This window comes from Tripterygium wilfordii, chromosome 3 (assembly GCF_013401445.1).
Source record: "Tripterygium wilfordii isolate XIE 37 chromosome 3, ASM1340144v1, whole genome shotgun sequence".
In the NCBI taxonomy this organism is placed as follows: Eukaryota; Viridiplantae; Streptophyta; class Magnoliopsida; order Celastrales; family Celastraceae; genus Tripterygium; species Tripterygium wilfordii.
The window spans coordinates 12,204,500-12,220,644 of NC_052234.1; the positions used below are offsets into that span (position 1 = coordinate 12,204,500).

The 16,145-nt window shown below is 40.5% G+C and overlaps 4 protein-coding genes across 6 annotated transcripts; all 4 read left to right on the top strand.

The window, feature by feature from the left end:
- The first annotated feature begins 1,420 nt into the window (after positions 1-1,420).
- Positions 1,421-4,213, top strand: LOC119994039 (cytochrome P450 93A2-like). The gene is made up of 2 exons (XM_038841199.1): positions 1,421-3,264; positions 3,380-4,213. The coding sequence occupies exons 1-2, from the start codon at positions 2,341-2,343 to the stop codon at positions 3,998-4,000; spliced, it is 1,545 nt and encodes a 514-aa protein (XP_038697127.1). The 5' UTR covers positions 1,421-2,340; the 3' UTR covers positions 4,001-4,213.
- A 165-nt stretch (positions 4,214-4,378) lies between these two features.
- LOC119994054 (cytochrome P450 93A3-like) lies at positions 4,379-7,917 on the top strand. Its single transcript, XM_038841200.1, has 2 exons — positions 4,379-7,007; positions 7,211-7,917. Exons 1-2 carry the CDS (start codon positions 6,105-6,107, stop codon positions 7,817-7,819), a joined length of 1,512 nt encoding a protein of 503 aa, XP_038697128.1. The 5' UTR covers positions 4,379-6,104; the 3' UTR covers positions 7,820-7,917.
- Positions 7,918-8,377: 460 nt separating this feature from the next.
- On the top strand, positions 8,378-12,008 carry LOC119994085 (protein ABHD18). Of its 3 annotated transcripts, none has more exons than XM_038841202.1 (6): positions 8,378-9,260; positions 10,007-10,091; positions 10,206-10,375; positions 10,566-10,840; positions 11,043-11,154; positions 11,698-12,008. In XM_038841202.1, exons 1-6 carry the CDS (start codon positions 8,885-8,887, stop codon positions 11,859-11,861), a joined length of 1,182 nt encoding a protein of 393 aa, XP_038697130.1. In that variant the 5' UTR covers positions 8,378-8,884; the 3' UTR covers positions 11,862-12,008. The 3 variants fall into 3 exon arrangements, with proteins under 3 accessions (XP_038697130.1, XP_038697132.1, XP_038697131.1); XM_038841204.1 differs by having other exon boundaries at positions 8,379-9,260; positions 11,664-11,801; XM_038841203.1 differs by lacking the exon at positions 11,698-12,008 and having other exon boundaries at positions 8,379-9,260; positions 11,043-11,427.
- Positions 12,009-13,394: 1,386 nt separating this feature from the next.
- On the top strand, positions 13,395-15,948 carry LOC119994068 (FT-interacting protein 1). Its single transcript, XM_038841201.1, has one exon. It carries the CDS (start codon positions 13,480-13,482, stop codon positions 15,868-15,870), a length of 2,391 nt encoding a protein of 796 aa, XP_038697129.1. The 5' UTR covers positions 13,395-13,479; the 3' UTR covers positions 15,871-15,948.
- The last annotated feature ends 197 nt before the right edge of the window (positions 15,949-16,145 follow it).

A 16,145-nucleotide genomic window follows, 5' to 3' on the forward strand; every position in this document is an offset into this window, starting at 1 on the left:
AGTTTGATGCAGAAGGGTTGTATATATGTTGTACTGTGTTATTACATTTTCATGTAATCTATGCCACTTGTTTGTATATTCAAGCACATATGGCTTCTTTACAGTACAGTTTTTTCTGTTTCCTTGAACTTTGGATGTACATGTACTGAGGATGAGGGAACTAACTAACTACGTGATGGAGCTGGGCTAGGCATATTGTCAAACAGATAGTGCACGAGTTGTAAGTACAGCAAACTAAGACAAAAGGTTTAAGTTCGATCCAAATTGATGCAAGTTAACATACTGGGTCACAAAAGCAATGAAAACAACATACAGAAACAACAGTGATGTAAAAGAATACCTCTTTTGCAAGAGAAGATCTAAGTAGCCGTCGAGCACAGACTAGCAAATTAGCAAAACAAAAGAAGTCAAACGCAGACCCCACAAAAAGATGGTCAAACACCTGAGCTTCCCCCAAGATCCAAGGTAGCTTTACCCTTTGACTAATCTGACGTGGCACAGGGCCGCGCAAGGCATATGAGTTCTTGAAGAGCCCAGATAAAAGCCCAGGAACTAGTTGAAGTCCAGCACAGGGAGTACCACAATTCACAAAGCCCGCAATGAAACCAGTCTGGAGCCCCAGAAGAACCCCAAAGCTCGCGATGAAGACCAGTGGAAGAGCCCAAAGGCCCAGAAGAACCACACAGCCCGCGATGAAAGGCCACACATCCCGACAATTGTTATTGACTGATGGCCGTCTTGCTTATTTGGGAGAGGGAGGCTAGGGATTTGAAGAAAACTATTGTCGATTTTCCCCTGTAGATTATTTGATGGCTTGGTTCGACATTCGTAGTTTGATCGTCGTACTTGGTTATTCTTCATCGGTTTTGGATACTGGATAGTTTTGGTAATGTATTTCAAAAATTGCTTTTGGAAACTTAAATTTGATAGCTGGAAAGTATAGAATTGGAGCAATGTTCTTGATCTTGTGAAAAACGGAAAGACTAATCTATTCATGAGGTCTCGCCGTAAGGAGATGGGTCCAGAAAGAAAGCAGGATTCACCGGTTTTGAAGCGAGAACATGTAAAATCACCGATTTTGTGGGAGTACTTGCACAATATGCTGCAACAGGAGCACAAGCAGGTATCAAAATCAGAACATGATTTTTTTTTCCTGGAATTCATGATCGATTAGGATCAAACGTGTCTACTTGCGAGTTTGAGTTGGAGAAAGACTTGTCAAAGGAGGACTTCCAGCATTGGCATTGGGAGGGTGTCAAAGATAAGGCAAAGATTTTGCTTTGGAAAACCTAGCAAGTGAAGAAGCAGAGGCTAAGAGGATGAAAGAAAATACTTATATATCTATCTAAAGCCTTCGAAGCAGTTGCCCAAGTGCCCAACAGCTGAAGTAAAGCGCAGAGATTGACAAGGTCAGACACAATTCACAAATATGCAAGTTTCTTCCTTTTAAATGATGCTTTCCTCTATATAGAATCATGCATTTAGATCTTATTTGTAATGTCTGTCAAATGCGGTAGTAGTTTAAATCCCATAGCGTAGCTGTCTTCCTTTGTTTGTGAATTTTTGAGAACTTAAAAAAAAAAGAAAAAGAAGTGTTATTTTATAACAATGTAAAAGAGTGCTCCAGCTTATTAAATGAGCTCAGGGTTGCTTCCTTTATTCCCGCTTGACTGGATCTCATTTACATGCATTAACAGATGACTGGGTCTCATAAATATCATGGTATCTAACCTGGCCGGCTGTCTGCGGTGAGACAAACGTGTTAGGACAGATCATTATATATATTCAATAGCAGGTGTGGTGACTTTAACATAGAATATATAGCACATCCTTTTCAGTAACCACTAGGACAACCAAGTAGCCCAAACTCCATGGTACAAAATAACGAGCGGATTAAGGAAGAACAGACTTACACCCTGAAATCTGAATCGCATGAAGAATCACAATGTGTGATCTGTCCCCACCTTGACATTGAACCAGTGGACCATTGCAGTTGGTCCATAGTGAAGCATATGTACAAGGGCTGCCGGCTGTGCCTTTCAGATATGGACAGAGCAGTTAAATAATTGTGTCCATAGAGTGGTCCAAATATGCGTCCCACAAGAGAGGGGCTGGTAAGCAAAGACCCCACTATTGGAAAACTGGGTTCTACATGGATAATTTAATTAAGGATTAGCTGGAATTTTTGTCTGTGATTAGCTTTCAAGTTCGCGCACACACTGATATGTGCGGACTATTGTGATATCTAGTATTAACAATCCAATAACATCAATCATTCCATGGAAAATTTAGTAACACTTGTAAGAGTTCTTGAAAGCCTCTTAAAACATCAATCATTCCATGGATCCTCTAGTTGATGTTTCATGCTATTGTTTCCTCTTCTTTATCTCCGTGATCGTTTCTTTCGTAGTGATAGGCCCCATTATCAAATTGATAAATGACTCCAACAAGCTGAGGCTTCCACCAAGCCCTCCTGCTTTACCAATCATTGGTCACACTCATCTATTGAGCTCTAGATTACCTGAAGCCCTTAAAACACTAGCTTACCGATATGGTCCTATTATGCGAATACAAATGGTTAACACAACCTATGTTGTTGTTTCCGCTGCTATCACAGCTGAGGAAATCTTGAAAACCCATGACATTGTTTTTTCTTCTAAGTTTTGTCCAGGTACCACACAGCACAACATATATGGAGGACTAAGTTTTATCAATAGCACTTACGGAAAATACTGGCGGTTCGTGAAGAAACTTTGCATGACAAAGCTATTTGCAGGATCGCAGCTCAAACAATTTATTCATATTCGAGAACAAGAAACATTGAAGTTACTAAAATCACTAGAAAAGAAATCCAAAGATGGAGAACCGTGTGACTTGAGTGTGGAGCTAGAGACTCTTACACAAAACATCATTTGTAGGATGGCAATAGGGAGGCGATGCTTGGAGAATCCTGATCAAGCTATGGAGATTCGGAGATTGGTCAAAGACATTGTGGAAAGGGCAGCTAAGTTTTATTTCATTGAAGTGTACGGTCCTCTTAAGAAATTTGACATTTTTGGTAATGGTATGAAGCTCAGATTGGCAACGTGGCGGTATGATGAGCTAGCAGAGAAGATCATGAAGGAGTACGAAAAAGAAGAAGATGATAAGATGAAATCTAGCAGGACTGAAGAGAAAGATGTGATGGATATATTGTTGGAGACTTATAAGGACCCAGATGCTGAAGTGAAGTTAACTAGGGGTCATATCAAATGTTTCTTCATGGTGAGATTAATTACTTTGATATTTCGTTTAGTATTTTTAACTTTCTTGGAGTCCAGCCAATTTTGTCAGTGATATTGTCCTATTATAGTCTAGGATCTGATGTTCAATATGATAGGACATGTTCTTGGCGGCTGTTGATACTACAACATCGGCCACACAATGGACTGTGGCAGAGCTATTCAATCATCCTCAAGTATTCAAGAGACTCAGAGACGAAATCGACTCAGTTGTGGGTTCTAAAAGGCTTGTGGAAGAATCAGACATTCCAAGCCTTCCATATCTCCAAGCAGTCATCAAGGAAACCTTAAGGCTGCATCCTCCTGGACCTTTACTCCGGAGACAATGCTTCGAGGACATGAAGGTTAATGGCTATGATATTAAGGCTGGAACCAAGATTTTCATCAATGTGTATGCCATAATGCGTGATCCAAGCATGTGGATTGAGCCTGACAAGTTTGTGCCTGAAAGGTTCTTGGATAACTCTACCAAGGTTATGGATTTGAAGGGTCATAATTATAGTTTCCTTCCGTTTGGGAGCGGGAGGAGAGCATGTTTAGGTTCATCACATGCTTCATTTGTGATGCATGTAACTGTAGGTGCTTTGGTTCAATGCCTTGATTGGAAATTTGAAGGAGGAGGCAAGGTGGATATTGAGACAGTGAAAATATACTCAGGGGCAATAGCTCACTCTCTTATCTGTTATCCTACCGCCCGTTTAAGTTTGTCTGATGTTTGATCCTAAGACTGACGCTTATGCCTTATATGTTCAAAGTGTTTCAAGATAGGAACTCATTTGTCTAGAAAGTTTGATGCAGAAGGGTTGTATGTTGTACTTGTCATAATGGAGCTGTGTTATTACATTTTCATGTAATCTGTCACTTGTTCAGTTGTTTGTATTCAAGCACATATGGCTTACTTTGTGTGGTAATACAACTTTTGGTCACGTAAAGAGTTTACCAGCTCTAACTTAGTCACCGAAAGGTCGAAATCTGTTGGATTGTGTATATTAGAACAATTTGAAATTTTGAGTTCTCATATTGGAACGCATGGTCAATTTTTTAGGTGACCAAAAATTGCGATACCCCCGGCTCACTTTGGATGTACTGAGGATGAGGGAACTAACTAACTACGTGATGGAGTTGGGCTACGCATATTGTCAAACAGATGGCGCACCAGTTGTCAGTACAGCCAACTAAGACACAGAAGGTTTTAAGTTCGATCCAACTTGATGCAAGTTAACACACCGGGTCACAAAAGAGGTTGTGTAAAAGCAATGAAAACAACATACAGAAACAACAGTGATGTATAAGAATACCTCTTTTGCAAGAGAAGATCTAAGTAGCCGTTGAGCAAAGGCCACACAGCTCGACATTTGTAGCTGTCTTGCTTATTTGGGAGAGGGAGGCTAGGGATTTGAAGAAAACTATTGCTGACTTCCCTCTTTGTAGAAGATTATCAAACGGCTTGGTTCGACAATTGTAGTTTGATCGTCGTACATGGTTCTTATTTGTCGGTTTTGGATACTGGATAGTTCGTGCTCGTGGCTTGCCATTGCAGTCGTTTCCTTCTCGTACGTGCGTGCTCCCAGCTCGTGATGAGAATTTTCAGAAGAAACCGAGAAATAAAATTGCAACTGGTAATGCATTTCAAAAATTGCTTTTGGAAACCTAATTTGATACTTGGAAAGTATAGAATTGGGGCAATGTTCTTGATCTTGTGAAACGGAAAGACCAATCTATTCGTGAGGTCTCGCCGGAAGGAGATGGATCCAGAAAGAAAGCAAGATTCACCAGTTTTGAAGCGAGGGCATGTAAAATCACCGATTTTGCGAGAGTACTTGCAGAATATGCCGAGACAGCAGCACAAGCAGGTATCAGAATCAGAACCTGGTTTTTCTGGAACTCCTGGTTTATTTTGATCAAATATGTCTACTTACAAGTTTGAGTTTGAGATACACTCGTCAAAAAAGGACTCCCAGCATTGGCATTGGGAGGGTTTCAAAGATAAGGCAAAGATTTTAGGGTTTAGGATCATTAAACCTAGCAAGTGAAGAAGCAGAGGCTAAGGGATGAAAGAAAATGCTGATACTTCTATCCAAAGCCTTTGAAGCAGTTGCCCAACAGCTGAAGTAAAGCGCTGAGATTGACGAGGTCAGACACAATTCACAAATATTCAAGTTTTTCCTTTTAAATGATGCTTTCCTTTATCTAGAATCACGCATTTAGATCTTATTTGTAAAATCTGTCAAATGTGGTAGTAGCTTAAATCCCATAGCATAGCTGTCAGCCTTTGTTTGTGAATTTTAGAGAGAACCTAAAAAACCAAAAAAAGAACTGTTATTTTATAACCTAGTAAAATAGTGCTCCAGCATACTAAATCAGGCCAAGGTTCTTAGAATTTTTCTTCCTTTAGTCCCCCTTGACTGGATCTCATTTACATACATTAACAGATGACTGGGTCTCATAAATATCATGGTATCTAACCTGGCCGGCCGTTTGCGGCAGCTGCGCGGTAGACAAGATGCTAGAATTCATAATTCAATACAAGATGTTAGAATGAAAACAAAAGCAACAAATTAAATTTAGAATGTTAAGATCAGCACACAAACATGTCAGGACAGATCCTTTCTTATATAATCAATAGCAGGGGCGGAGACTTTAACATAGAATATATAGCACATCCTTTTCAGTAACCACTAGGACAACCAAGTAGCCCAAACCCCATGGTACAAAATTTCCTCAAGTGCCATATTATTTATATATGTATTGTAGATTTTTAGAATACCACCTGCCTGATTTTCAAAAAGAAGTGAATTCCTGTTTGTCTACCAAGATTCAGACATGGCAGATTTCGAAGGCTACATCGTACTTTTCCTGGTTTGGTTAGTCTCAATGATTGTTGTCCGAGCAATTCTAAACAAAATTCGAACTTCCAATCATCTACCTCCTAGTCCAATGGCCTTACCAATCATTGGACACCTCCACCTCCTTGGATCCTTACCCCACCAAGCTCTTCACAAGCTCTCATTACGCTATGGACCCCTAATGCACATATTGCTGGGCTCGGTCCCTTGTCTTGTTGTTTCCTCTCCAGAAATGGCTAAAGAGTTCCTTAAAACCCACGAAAACTCCTTTTCGGATAGACCCAAAACAGCGGCCGTTGATTACCTTACATATGGCTCTGTTGATTTCTCCTTTGCTCCTTATGGACCTTACTGGAAGTTCATGAAGAAAATTTGCATGTCTGAACTTCTTGGTGGCCGAACACTAGAACTTCTACTCCCAGTCAGGCGTGAAGAGATAAGGCGGTTCTTGCTTTTCATCTTAAAGAAAGCAAATGCTGGGGAGACCGTTGACGTTGCTGCACAACTTATGAGGCTAACGAATAATGTGGTGTCGAGAATGTTGATGAGCGAGAGGTGTTCAGATAATGAAGATGAAGCTGATGGAGTGAGGAAGTTGGTACAAGATGTAGTTGAACTTACAGGAAAGTTTAATTTGTCAGATTATATCTGGTTTTGTAAGAACTTAGATTTGCAAGGGTTTGGGAAGAGACTGAAGCAGGTTCGTGACAGATTTGATTTGATGGTGGTGAGGATTATAGAAGAGCACATATTGGCTAGAAAGATGAGGAAGAGTGGAGGTGGTGAAGTTAGGGATCTGCTTGATATTTTACTTGATATATCAGAAGATGAGAGCTCAGAGATGAAGTTGACCAGAGAGAATATTAAGGCCTTCATCCTGGTAATGTCTCTTTGAATTAAATTGATGGTAAAATATCTGTCTTCTCATAAATTTAACTTCATGGGGTAAATGTTGAATTCACATGGTATTGAAGGACATATTTGCAGGAATACAAATGGTAAATTGTTAAGTTAATAATCCTCAGTAAGCTTAAACCTATACAAGTTAACATATAATTTCTGCTTCGGGTATGCACTATGCAGGACATATTTGCAGCTGGAACAGACACAAATGCCAACACTACAGAATGGGCACTGGCAGAGCTAATCAATCACCCCAGCATAATGGAGAAAGCAAGGGAAGAGATTGATTCTGTAGTAGGAAAAACAAGACTAGTAGAAGAATCAGATATTCCTAATCTTCCCTACATCCAAGCTATAGTGAAGGAAACACTAAGGCTTCATACCTCTCCATTTATTACTAGAGAGTCCACTGAGAGCTGTACTATCAATGGTTATAAAATTCCGGCAAGGACTCAGCTGTTTGTGAACCTATGGGCTGTAGGAAGGGACCCAAACCACTGGGAAAACCCACTTGAATTTCGTCCGGAGAGGTTTGTTGGAGGGAACCAGTTAGATGTGAGGGGCCAGCATTTTCACCTGCTGCCCTTTGGAAGTGGAAGAAGAGGGTGCCCTGGAATCTCATTAGCACTGCAAATGGTGCACACAACTCTGGCTGCTATGCTTCAGTGTTTTGAGTGGAAGATTGATGGTCCTGTTGACATGGAAGAGGGACCTGGGATTACCCTCCCAAAGGCTCATCCCCTTGTTTGTGTGCCAGTGGCTAGGCTCAATCCATTTCCATCACTCTGATTGCTGTATTACTTAAAATAATATATATATAAACTAATAATTTCTCCTTAAATATGCATATTTTCTACAATATTACAACTGAACTGCGAAGAAATTGATAATTCTGTTGTTTTTTTGGTGCATCTTATCCTCTAGTTTCAAAATCAACTGCACTTTGTTCTTATTGCTCGACTTCTGCGGATAAAGTCTCTAGACTCTCTACGGGATGAGGGGGGCTGAAATCCCTTTTACCTGTAATTACTGAAATATTTTTAATCTCAACCATTGATCTCATCTATGGGGTTGGTGTGCAGAGAGATGAAAAAAGTTAATTTGATTGTTGCAAAATACCTGTAAGATATTTGATGATGTGGCAATAAATACGATCGTTAGATGAAATATACGGTGGAGATTAGAAAGATTTCAGAAATTTCATTTAGGAGGGATTTCAGCTGCCCATAAATTGTGGATTTGCATTACATCGCTGTCGAACGTGGGACCCGAAACCACCGTGTCATTACCAGTTTCGTTCCTACCAAAAAACCTTCACAGCCCCAACCCACAGTTTTTTTTTTTTAAATATTTCCTAATTCCTATATTATCGCTGCTCACTCCTAATCTGGTTCTCCCTTGATTTTCTCACCTCAATCCCCTTTTATTGTTTCGTGTTTGAGACATCTTATCTGCTTCAATCCTCCTCTCCGTTTCGCATTGCGTATTCGATTCACAAATTTTCGGTTCTTTTTTATTTTTTTTTTCGTATTCTGATTTGTTGATTTTTCTTATCACACTCTGATTGTTTCGTACCCGAGATCTAGATTTCATGCTTCTTCTTCTCCTCACGAATGAATTTCTGCAAGTCCCTTTTATACGTAAACCTTATCAAAATTAGATAGCGAAACCTTGTTTGTTTGTTCACAAGCTTCTAGCTTCAAAAAATAGATCCAATATCACCTTTTTGTGGTCTTCAAGTAATCGTATTTTGCGTATTTTAACTTCTGGGTTCTTTCAAATCGTTCCAATTTAATCGCAATCTGAATTTTTTTGTTTATTTTTGGGCAATTACTGTTGCGGGTTCTCTCCAACATGGTCACAGTCAATCTGGGAATTCTCCATTACGTATTGGACCATGTTTATGGTGCATTCATGCACAGAACAAAGATAAGCCCACCTTTCTTCTCTGGAGGATGGGGTGGGAAAAGGCTTGACATGCTGGAGAGAATGATAAAGCAGCTGTTCCCTGAAGTTGAGGGCCAAAATTGGCCTCCAAGTTTGATCCAACCCATTTGGAGGACAGTTTGGGAGACCAAAACTGCTTGCTTGAGAGAAGGTACTTTTAGAACTCCTTGTAATGAGCAACTTATTGGTGCATTGCCTCCAGAGAGCCACCATGGAAGAGTTGCATTTCTCTCACCTAAATGCGTGCCGCCACAGAAGATGGCCTGCGTGGTTCATCTTGCAGGTAAAGTGGTGCACTTTCAGCAGTTAAAGTTATTTAGACGTGGATTTAATTGACTATTTCACATAGGTTGCGTGGAAGATTTATATAAGGGGTTTGATTTGAGAAATTTGATGATAACTAACTCCATTGTGAATTTCAGGATTCCATATTACTTGTTAGTCTTCCCGGTTGGGTGGCATTTTAATTGGGGACTTTAGTTTGATTTTGATTGTGTTTATGGAAGGTTACATCATATTGGTGTATGTTCTTCTGAAATGCTTTAGCGAAGAACATAATTTTTGACAGATATTCTGAGATGGTGATAGCTAGTATTGTTGAAAGGAGAGTCCAGAAGAGTTGGATTATGTTAAAGACTTCAACACATTACATATTCCTCGTTGGAATTGTTATGCAGTCATGCAATAGGCTTGTTTTTTCCTTGAAAATGCAATGTTCATTAAGAAGCTTTGATGACCACATGCAATGTTTGAAATTCAAGGAATGTGATTATTGTCCACTTGATGAAAGTGCGATACATTACCTATCATCCTGACTAATTGCATAGAAAATCTGAGCTACTCGAGGGAAAGTTCCAAAAGGAGTGGATTGTGTGTGTGCAAACCTGCAAGATTTATGTTTATTTTCAAATATAACCATATGTACAACATGCAATATTGCTTTCACCACTTGTTTCCTTCCGATACTTTCTACTGGATCTGAAACTTAGTGTGAAGCTGTTAGAATAACAAGTTAGCTTCTTTCTACAGGCACTGGGGATCATACATTTGAACGGAGATTGCGCCTTGGTGGACCACTATTGAAGGAAAACATTGCAACCATGGTGCTAGAGAGGTTGGATTTAATTTTCTAGTCAAGTATTATAAAAGAGATGGAAGCAAATCTTCTTTCTGACCTTTACAATTAAAGGTATAAGCTTTTCATTATGCCTAAACGTGTGAAATGCAGCCCTTTTTATGGACAAAGACGTCCTGTGTTGCAGCGTGGTGCAAAACTCTTGTGTGTTAGCGACTTACTTTTATTAGGAAGAGCAACCATAGAAGAAACTCGTGGTCTTTTACATTGGCTGGAATCAGAGGCAGGTTTTGGCAAGATGGGTGTTTGTGGACTAAGCATGGGTAAGAGTATTGAATGTCTTTATCAAAGATCGTAACTTTTTTGGTTGATACTTTTGTCTGTGAAAGTTTAACACATTTAGTTGCTTGTATATGAAATTAGTTGCAAAATGATCAAACAATTTTGTGTGTCGAGTATTCACACCCTTTATTGCCTTTTCTTCTCAATATTTGGTGCTTTATTGGAATCTAGGAGGAGTTCATGCTGCAATGGTTGGTTCTCTGCACCCCACACCTATTGCAACCCTTCCTTTTTTATCTCCACACTCCGCAGTTGTGGCATTCTGTGAGGGGATATTAAAGCATGCCACTGCATGGGAAGCACTGAGGGAGGAACTTGCAGCAAAGGAGGCTGCATTGACTCTCGAGGAGGTGAGAGAACGGCTGCGAAATGTTCTCTCTCTCACAGATGTGACACGATTTCCAATTCCCAAAAATCCTAATGCTGTTATATTTGTTGCTGCTACTGTAAGTACCATATCATAGTATTTTTGCCTTTTGCTCTGCAACACAACTTCTGTCACTTTAATTTTGATATGAATGGAAGCTATCGCTGTTGTAGTAGAAACCTATGTGTGTCTTATCTTATTTGGAATTGTTTCACAGCTAGTATGTTGTGACTTTTCAAAACAATCTTACTCACTCTATAATACTGCAATCATGAGTTCAGGATGATGGATACATTCCAAAACACTCTGTGCTGGAACTGCAGAAGGCCTGGCCAGGTTCAGAAGTGAGATGGGTTACGGGGGGGCATGTTTCATCCTTTCTTCTCCACAACGGTGAGTTCCGTAAGGCTATCGTTGACGGACTAAACAGATTAGAATGGAAGGAGTCTCCATTGTGATATGAATCTTCAATTCAATTATGTACTTCACCATTCTTATTCACTGATTATTGAACGTGGAAATATAAAATTGTTGTCATATGAGGTTTGGGGATAATGTGTTTGCTTGTATGGTGGGAAGGAAGAAAAAGAAAACACTGATTTTACAAACTATTGTGGGTTTAACTTTTGGAACCAACAAGAAATAGTGAAATTGATCATTTTACAACCTTGTTTGCAAATTTTTAATTATCAACTTTTTAATTTTCTTTTTGAGCAAGTATGAAAATGGTTTCTGCATCTTCAGATATGAATTGGATCCCCTTTAGATATGGGGGATTAGTACAGTTTTCATTGATTATTTTCTGCTGGTCGCGCATCATGGTGGGTCTGTGAACCCCAATTGGAGGCTAATTTTCTATTGATGGTAGTATTGTGCTTTATTAGTGAATTTTATTACACCAGAAAGCTAGGTACTGAACCAGTGAAGTTCAACCAGAGGCGCATTCGGCCTGGTGCCAGACCTTGCAGCAATCAGTGTGCTTTCCAAGAAGCGAGAAGGTAAGGATTGCCGAAGAGCTGCTTGATTTGAGGAGTGTTTTCATGTCACGAGGGTTGCAAAGTTCAGCAGGAAGGTGCAATAGAGACGAGACTGCGCCATAGGAGTAGCAGGGGAAGTAAAATCTTGAAAATGGAGTTCATCCTTTGTTCTTTGTTTGGTTGATGAGAAATTTGCAGATTAAATTTAAGTGGAGTCTCTGATTTGTATAGATTTCTGTCCATGAAAAAGATGATTGAGCTTTGAGTCTAGGAGTCTACGGTAAACCCTATAGACGCTGACCTTCTTGGTCAACGATGAAGGCCCTCAAAAGCTCAGATGAGCTGGATCTAATTCTGCAAGTGGTCTCTTTGTCGACATTTCACCAAATAAGCCCACCCCCGGGCCCAAGTGTAGATGGGCCCGATTGGCAAAGCCGTAGCCACAGGTCCACAGAGGAACAGAAGATGCTGTCTTTGGAAGTAGAAACTAGAAAGAGTGCGCAGGACGGCCCATAAACTCTCTTAATTGATTTGACTTTCATTTTTGACTGTGGATGGGCCCATAACTGTTGGGGTATTAGCTCTAGGGGTTACGGCCCATGGACCATATACCTTTGGTTTGACTTTGACTTAAAGCCATTTAGTGAGAAAACTGGTCAAAAACAAAAGGTTGTTATGCTATCCTCCTTCTATATGTAGATGTTCGTTAGAGTCACCCACTAGCTCTTTCTTTTTTCACGAATCCTATTAAAGGGGTTCTTTAAGTCAAGTAGTCAACCCAACCATAACAAACGTTAGACACGACAGGGTTCCATGGTTAAGAATATTAGTAATAAATGAAAGACGACTAAAAAAGATGGAAGAATATTTAACCAAAGCACATTTTATGCGGCAAAGTTCAGCTTTGTCTTTTGCTTTTGCTTTTTTTCTCTCAAGTCCACTACACACTGCTTTACGTCTCTTTATTATCTGTTCTGCTTGCTTTCCTTCACATTATAGATCTGGTGCAGAAAGAAGAAAGTTATATAACACACAAAAGCCAGCCCAAATGATGCTGCCAAGATGAAAGTTACAAAAATGACCATTGGCTCATCAGTGTCAAAAAAAATAAAAAAATTGAGGTAATAAGGGAGAGGGCAACAGGGTATTTTCCCTGAAAGCTGAAAGAATCTGGGAAAGTGAAGGTGCACTAAGTCATCCCTGTTTTATGTTCAAAAAGACTATATTTGTCCTCTCAAGAGGGACATTAGTCATCTTTTTGAATTTCAGCAACTTTGCCACTAGTGTTCACTGGGCATCCAAAGATACCAAACAATATAAAGAAACAAGTGGCTTCTGAATTACTCTCCTTCATTTATATTCATTCTCCTGTCCATGCAAGCATTTGCTCTGTGTCACAACCATGATCATTCTTTTCTATCATCCTTTTCTTTAAGAATCATGTTCCGCTGCGTATCAAAGCAACTGAAAAGATGATAAAAGGCTGTTAGTGGAAGCATTAGGTGCTTATAATTTAAACTTGATAACAAGATGAAGATGCGATCAGTGCTGCAAGAACTGTAAAAAATTTACCTCCATTGCAGATGCCGACTCCAGTGGCGTGCAATGCCAAAAAAGGAGAAGGCAGAAATTGAGGAACGCCGAAGATTTCTGTGAACCAGGAGATAAACAGTAGTTACTTCTGGTGCAACAAAGGAATTCCTGCGGAACAAGTGTCAGGGTTCTCTTCAATCTCACGCCAATGAATCCATTATCTGCTCCTCACCACCAAGAGGAGTTCAAATTGAAGGATACAAAGCCCCAGCTTGGAGAAAGATGGCCACATGGAGCAGTGCGTGGTGGAGGTGGATGGATCAGCAGCGAAAGAGCTACAAGCACCTATGATCTTGTTGAGCAGATGTTTCATCTCTTTGTTCGAGTTGTGAAGGCCAAAGATCTACCGACTAACCCGTTAAGCGGAAGCTGTGATCCATATATTGAAGTGAAGCTTGGGAACTATAAAGGAACGACAAAGCACTACCAGAAGAAAATCAACCCTGAATGGAACGAGGTCTTTGCATTCTCAAAAGAGAAAATCCAGTCTTCCGTTCTGGAAGTGTTTGTGAGAGACAGGGAAATGGTTGGAAGAGATGATTACATTGGGAAGGTGGTCTTTGACATGAATGAAGTGCCGACAAGAGTTCCGCCAGATAGCCCTTTGGCACCTCAGTGGTATCGACTAGAGGACAGACGCGGGGAGAGAAAGGTGAAAGGGGAGGTCATGCTTGCGGTTTGGATGGGAACACAAGCTGATGAAGCCTTTCCGGAGGCTTGGCACTCAGATGCTGCTTCGGTTAAGGGAGAAGGAGTTTTCAATATAAGGTCAAAAGTTTATGTCTCGCCAAAGCTGTGGTATCTGAGAGTTAATGTGATTGAAGCCCAGGATTTAGAGTCAGATGACAAAAGCCAATTGCCTCAGGCTTTTGTAAAGGCTCAAGTTGGAAACCAGATACTTAAAACAAAGCTATGTCCAACCCGAACAATCAACCCAATGTGGAACGAAGACCTACTCTTTGTAGCAGCAGAGCCTTTCGAGGAACAACTGGTACTTACAGTTGAAGGTAAAGCGAGTAATGCAAAAGATGAAGTCTTGGGTAGGATCATCTTACCACTTCACATTTTTGAAAGGCGTCTAGATCATCGACCTGTTCATTCTAGATGGTTCAACCTCGAAAAATTTGGATTTGGCATTTTGGAAGCAGACAAGAGGCACGAACTGAAGTTTTCAACCAGGATCCATCTGAGAGTATGTCTCGAGGGCGGATACCATGTGTTAGATGAATCAACAATGTACATAAGCGATGTACGGCCTACTGCTAGGCAGCTATGGAAGCAGCCGATTGGGGTCCTTGAAGTGGGTATCCTAAGTGCTCAAGGACTCCTTCCTATGAAAACAAATGACGGAAAAGGAACCACAGATACCTACTGTGTAGCTAAGTATGGGCTGAAGTGGGTCCGAACCAGAACAATCATGGAAAGCTTCAATCCTAAATGGAATGAACAATACACATGGGAGGTCTACGACCCTTGTACGGTGATCACGTTGGGAGTTTTTGACAACTGTCACTTGAGAGGAACTGAGAAACTGGCTTCAGGTGGTGGAGCTCGCAATGACTCGAGAATTGGAAAGGTAAGAATCAGACTATCCACCCTAGAAACTGACCGGATATACACAAATTCTTACCCACTTCTCGTTCTACAATCATCTGGGTTGAAGAAGATGGGAGAACTCCATTTAGCAATTCGATTCACTTGCCTATCTCTAGCAAATATAATATATTTGTATGGTCATCCCTTGCTACCAAAGATGCATTATCTGCATCCTTTCACAGTGAACCAGTTAGATAGTTTGAGGTATCAGGCCATGAATATCGTAGCAGTCAGACTTGGCCGTGCAGAGCCATCACTAAGGAAAGAGGTTGTGGAGTACATGCTCGATGTGGACTCCCACATGTGGAGCATGAGAAGAAGCAAAGCTAACTTCTTTAGAATCGTGTCACTGTTTTCGGGTGCAATTTCCATGAGCAAGTGGCTCGGTGATGTTCGTTACTGGAAGAATCCAGTCACTTCCATCTTGGTTCACATCCTATTTTTCATACTGATATGCTACCCAGAACTGATCCTCCCAACTATTTCCCTGTACATGTTTTCGATCGGAATATGGAATTACCGGTCCCGACCAAGGCTTCCTCCTTACATGGACACCAAACTATCATGGGCAGAAGCTGTTCACCCGGATGAAATGGATGAGGAAATTGACACTTTTCCAACTTCTAAGTCTCAAGATGTCATACGCATGAGGTATGATAGACTTAGAAGTGTGGCTGGAAGGATCCAGACGGTTGTAGGAGACATAGCAACACAGGGGGAAAGATTTCAGGCTTTGCTCAGTTGGAGAGACCCAAGAGCAACCAGCCTCTATATAGTTTTCTGCCTTATTGCTGCCGTGGTGCTCTACATAACACCCTTTAAGATGGTCGCACTACTTGCAGGTATATTTTGGCTACGACATCCTAGATTTCGAAGTAAGCTGCCATCAGTATCCAGCAACTTCTTCAGGAGATTGCCTTCGCGTGCTGATAGCATGCTTTGACAACATAGAAATTGGGTTCTGTATTTCATCCTATTGTCTGCTTAAGAGCCTTTTCAATAGAATTTACCGTTCTCTTCATTCCTTTTTTTTCTAGATTGAATTTTAGTTAATTCGCATGGAGATATTGCAAGGCTGCAAATAGGAGAATCAAGTTTGTTTGTGAAGTCAGGTGCTTTCACTATTAGCTTTTAATTCTTGTTAGCTTCTTTTTTTTCCTCTTTTTTTTCTGCTCCTCAAATAGGAATTAGTGTGATTTGTAAGGTGCCTTGCAACTT

Excerpts from the sequence above, each read along its gene's own strand:
- LOC119994068 (XM_038841201.1), top strand. The coding sequence starts at position 13,480 with ATGAATCCATTATCTGCTCCTCACCACCAAGAGGAGTTCAAATTGAAG.
- LOC119994085 (XM_038841202.1), top strand. The coding sequence starts at position 8,885 with ATGGTCACAGTCAATCTGGGAATTCTCCATTACGTATTGGACCATGTT. Across the intron at positions 9,261-10,006 it reads CTGCGTGGTTCATCTTGCAG|GCACTGGGGATCATACATTT; the intron begins GTAAAGTGGTGC and ends TTCTTTCTACAG. Across the intron at positions 10,092-10,205 it reads GCAACCATGGTGCTAGAGAG|CCCTTTTTATGGACAAAGAC; the intron begins GTTGGATTTAAT and ends TGTGAAATGCAG.
- LOC119994054 (XM_038841200.1), top strand. The coding sequence starts at position 6,105 with ATGGCAGATTTCGAAGGCTACATCGTACTTTTCCTGGTTTGGTTAGTC. Across the intron at positions 7,008-7,210 it reads ATATTAAGGCCTTCATCCTG|GACATATTTGCAGCTGGAAC; the intron begins GTAATGTCTCTT and ends TGCACTATGCAG.
- LOC119994039 (XM_038841199.1), top strand. The coding sequence starts at position 2,341 with ATGGATCCTCTAGTTGATGTTTCATGCTATTGTTTCCTCTTCTTTATC. Across the intron at positions 3,265-3,379 it reads ATATCAAATGTTTCTTCATG|GACATGTTCTTGGCGGCTGT; the intron begins GTGAGATTAATT and ends TCAATATGATAG.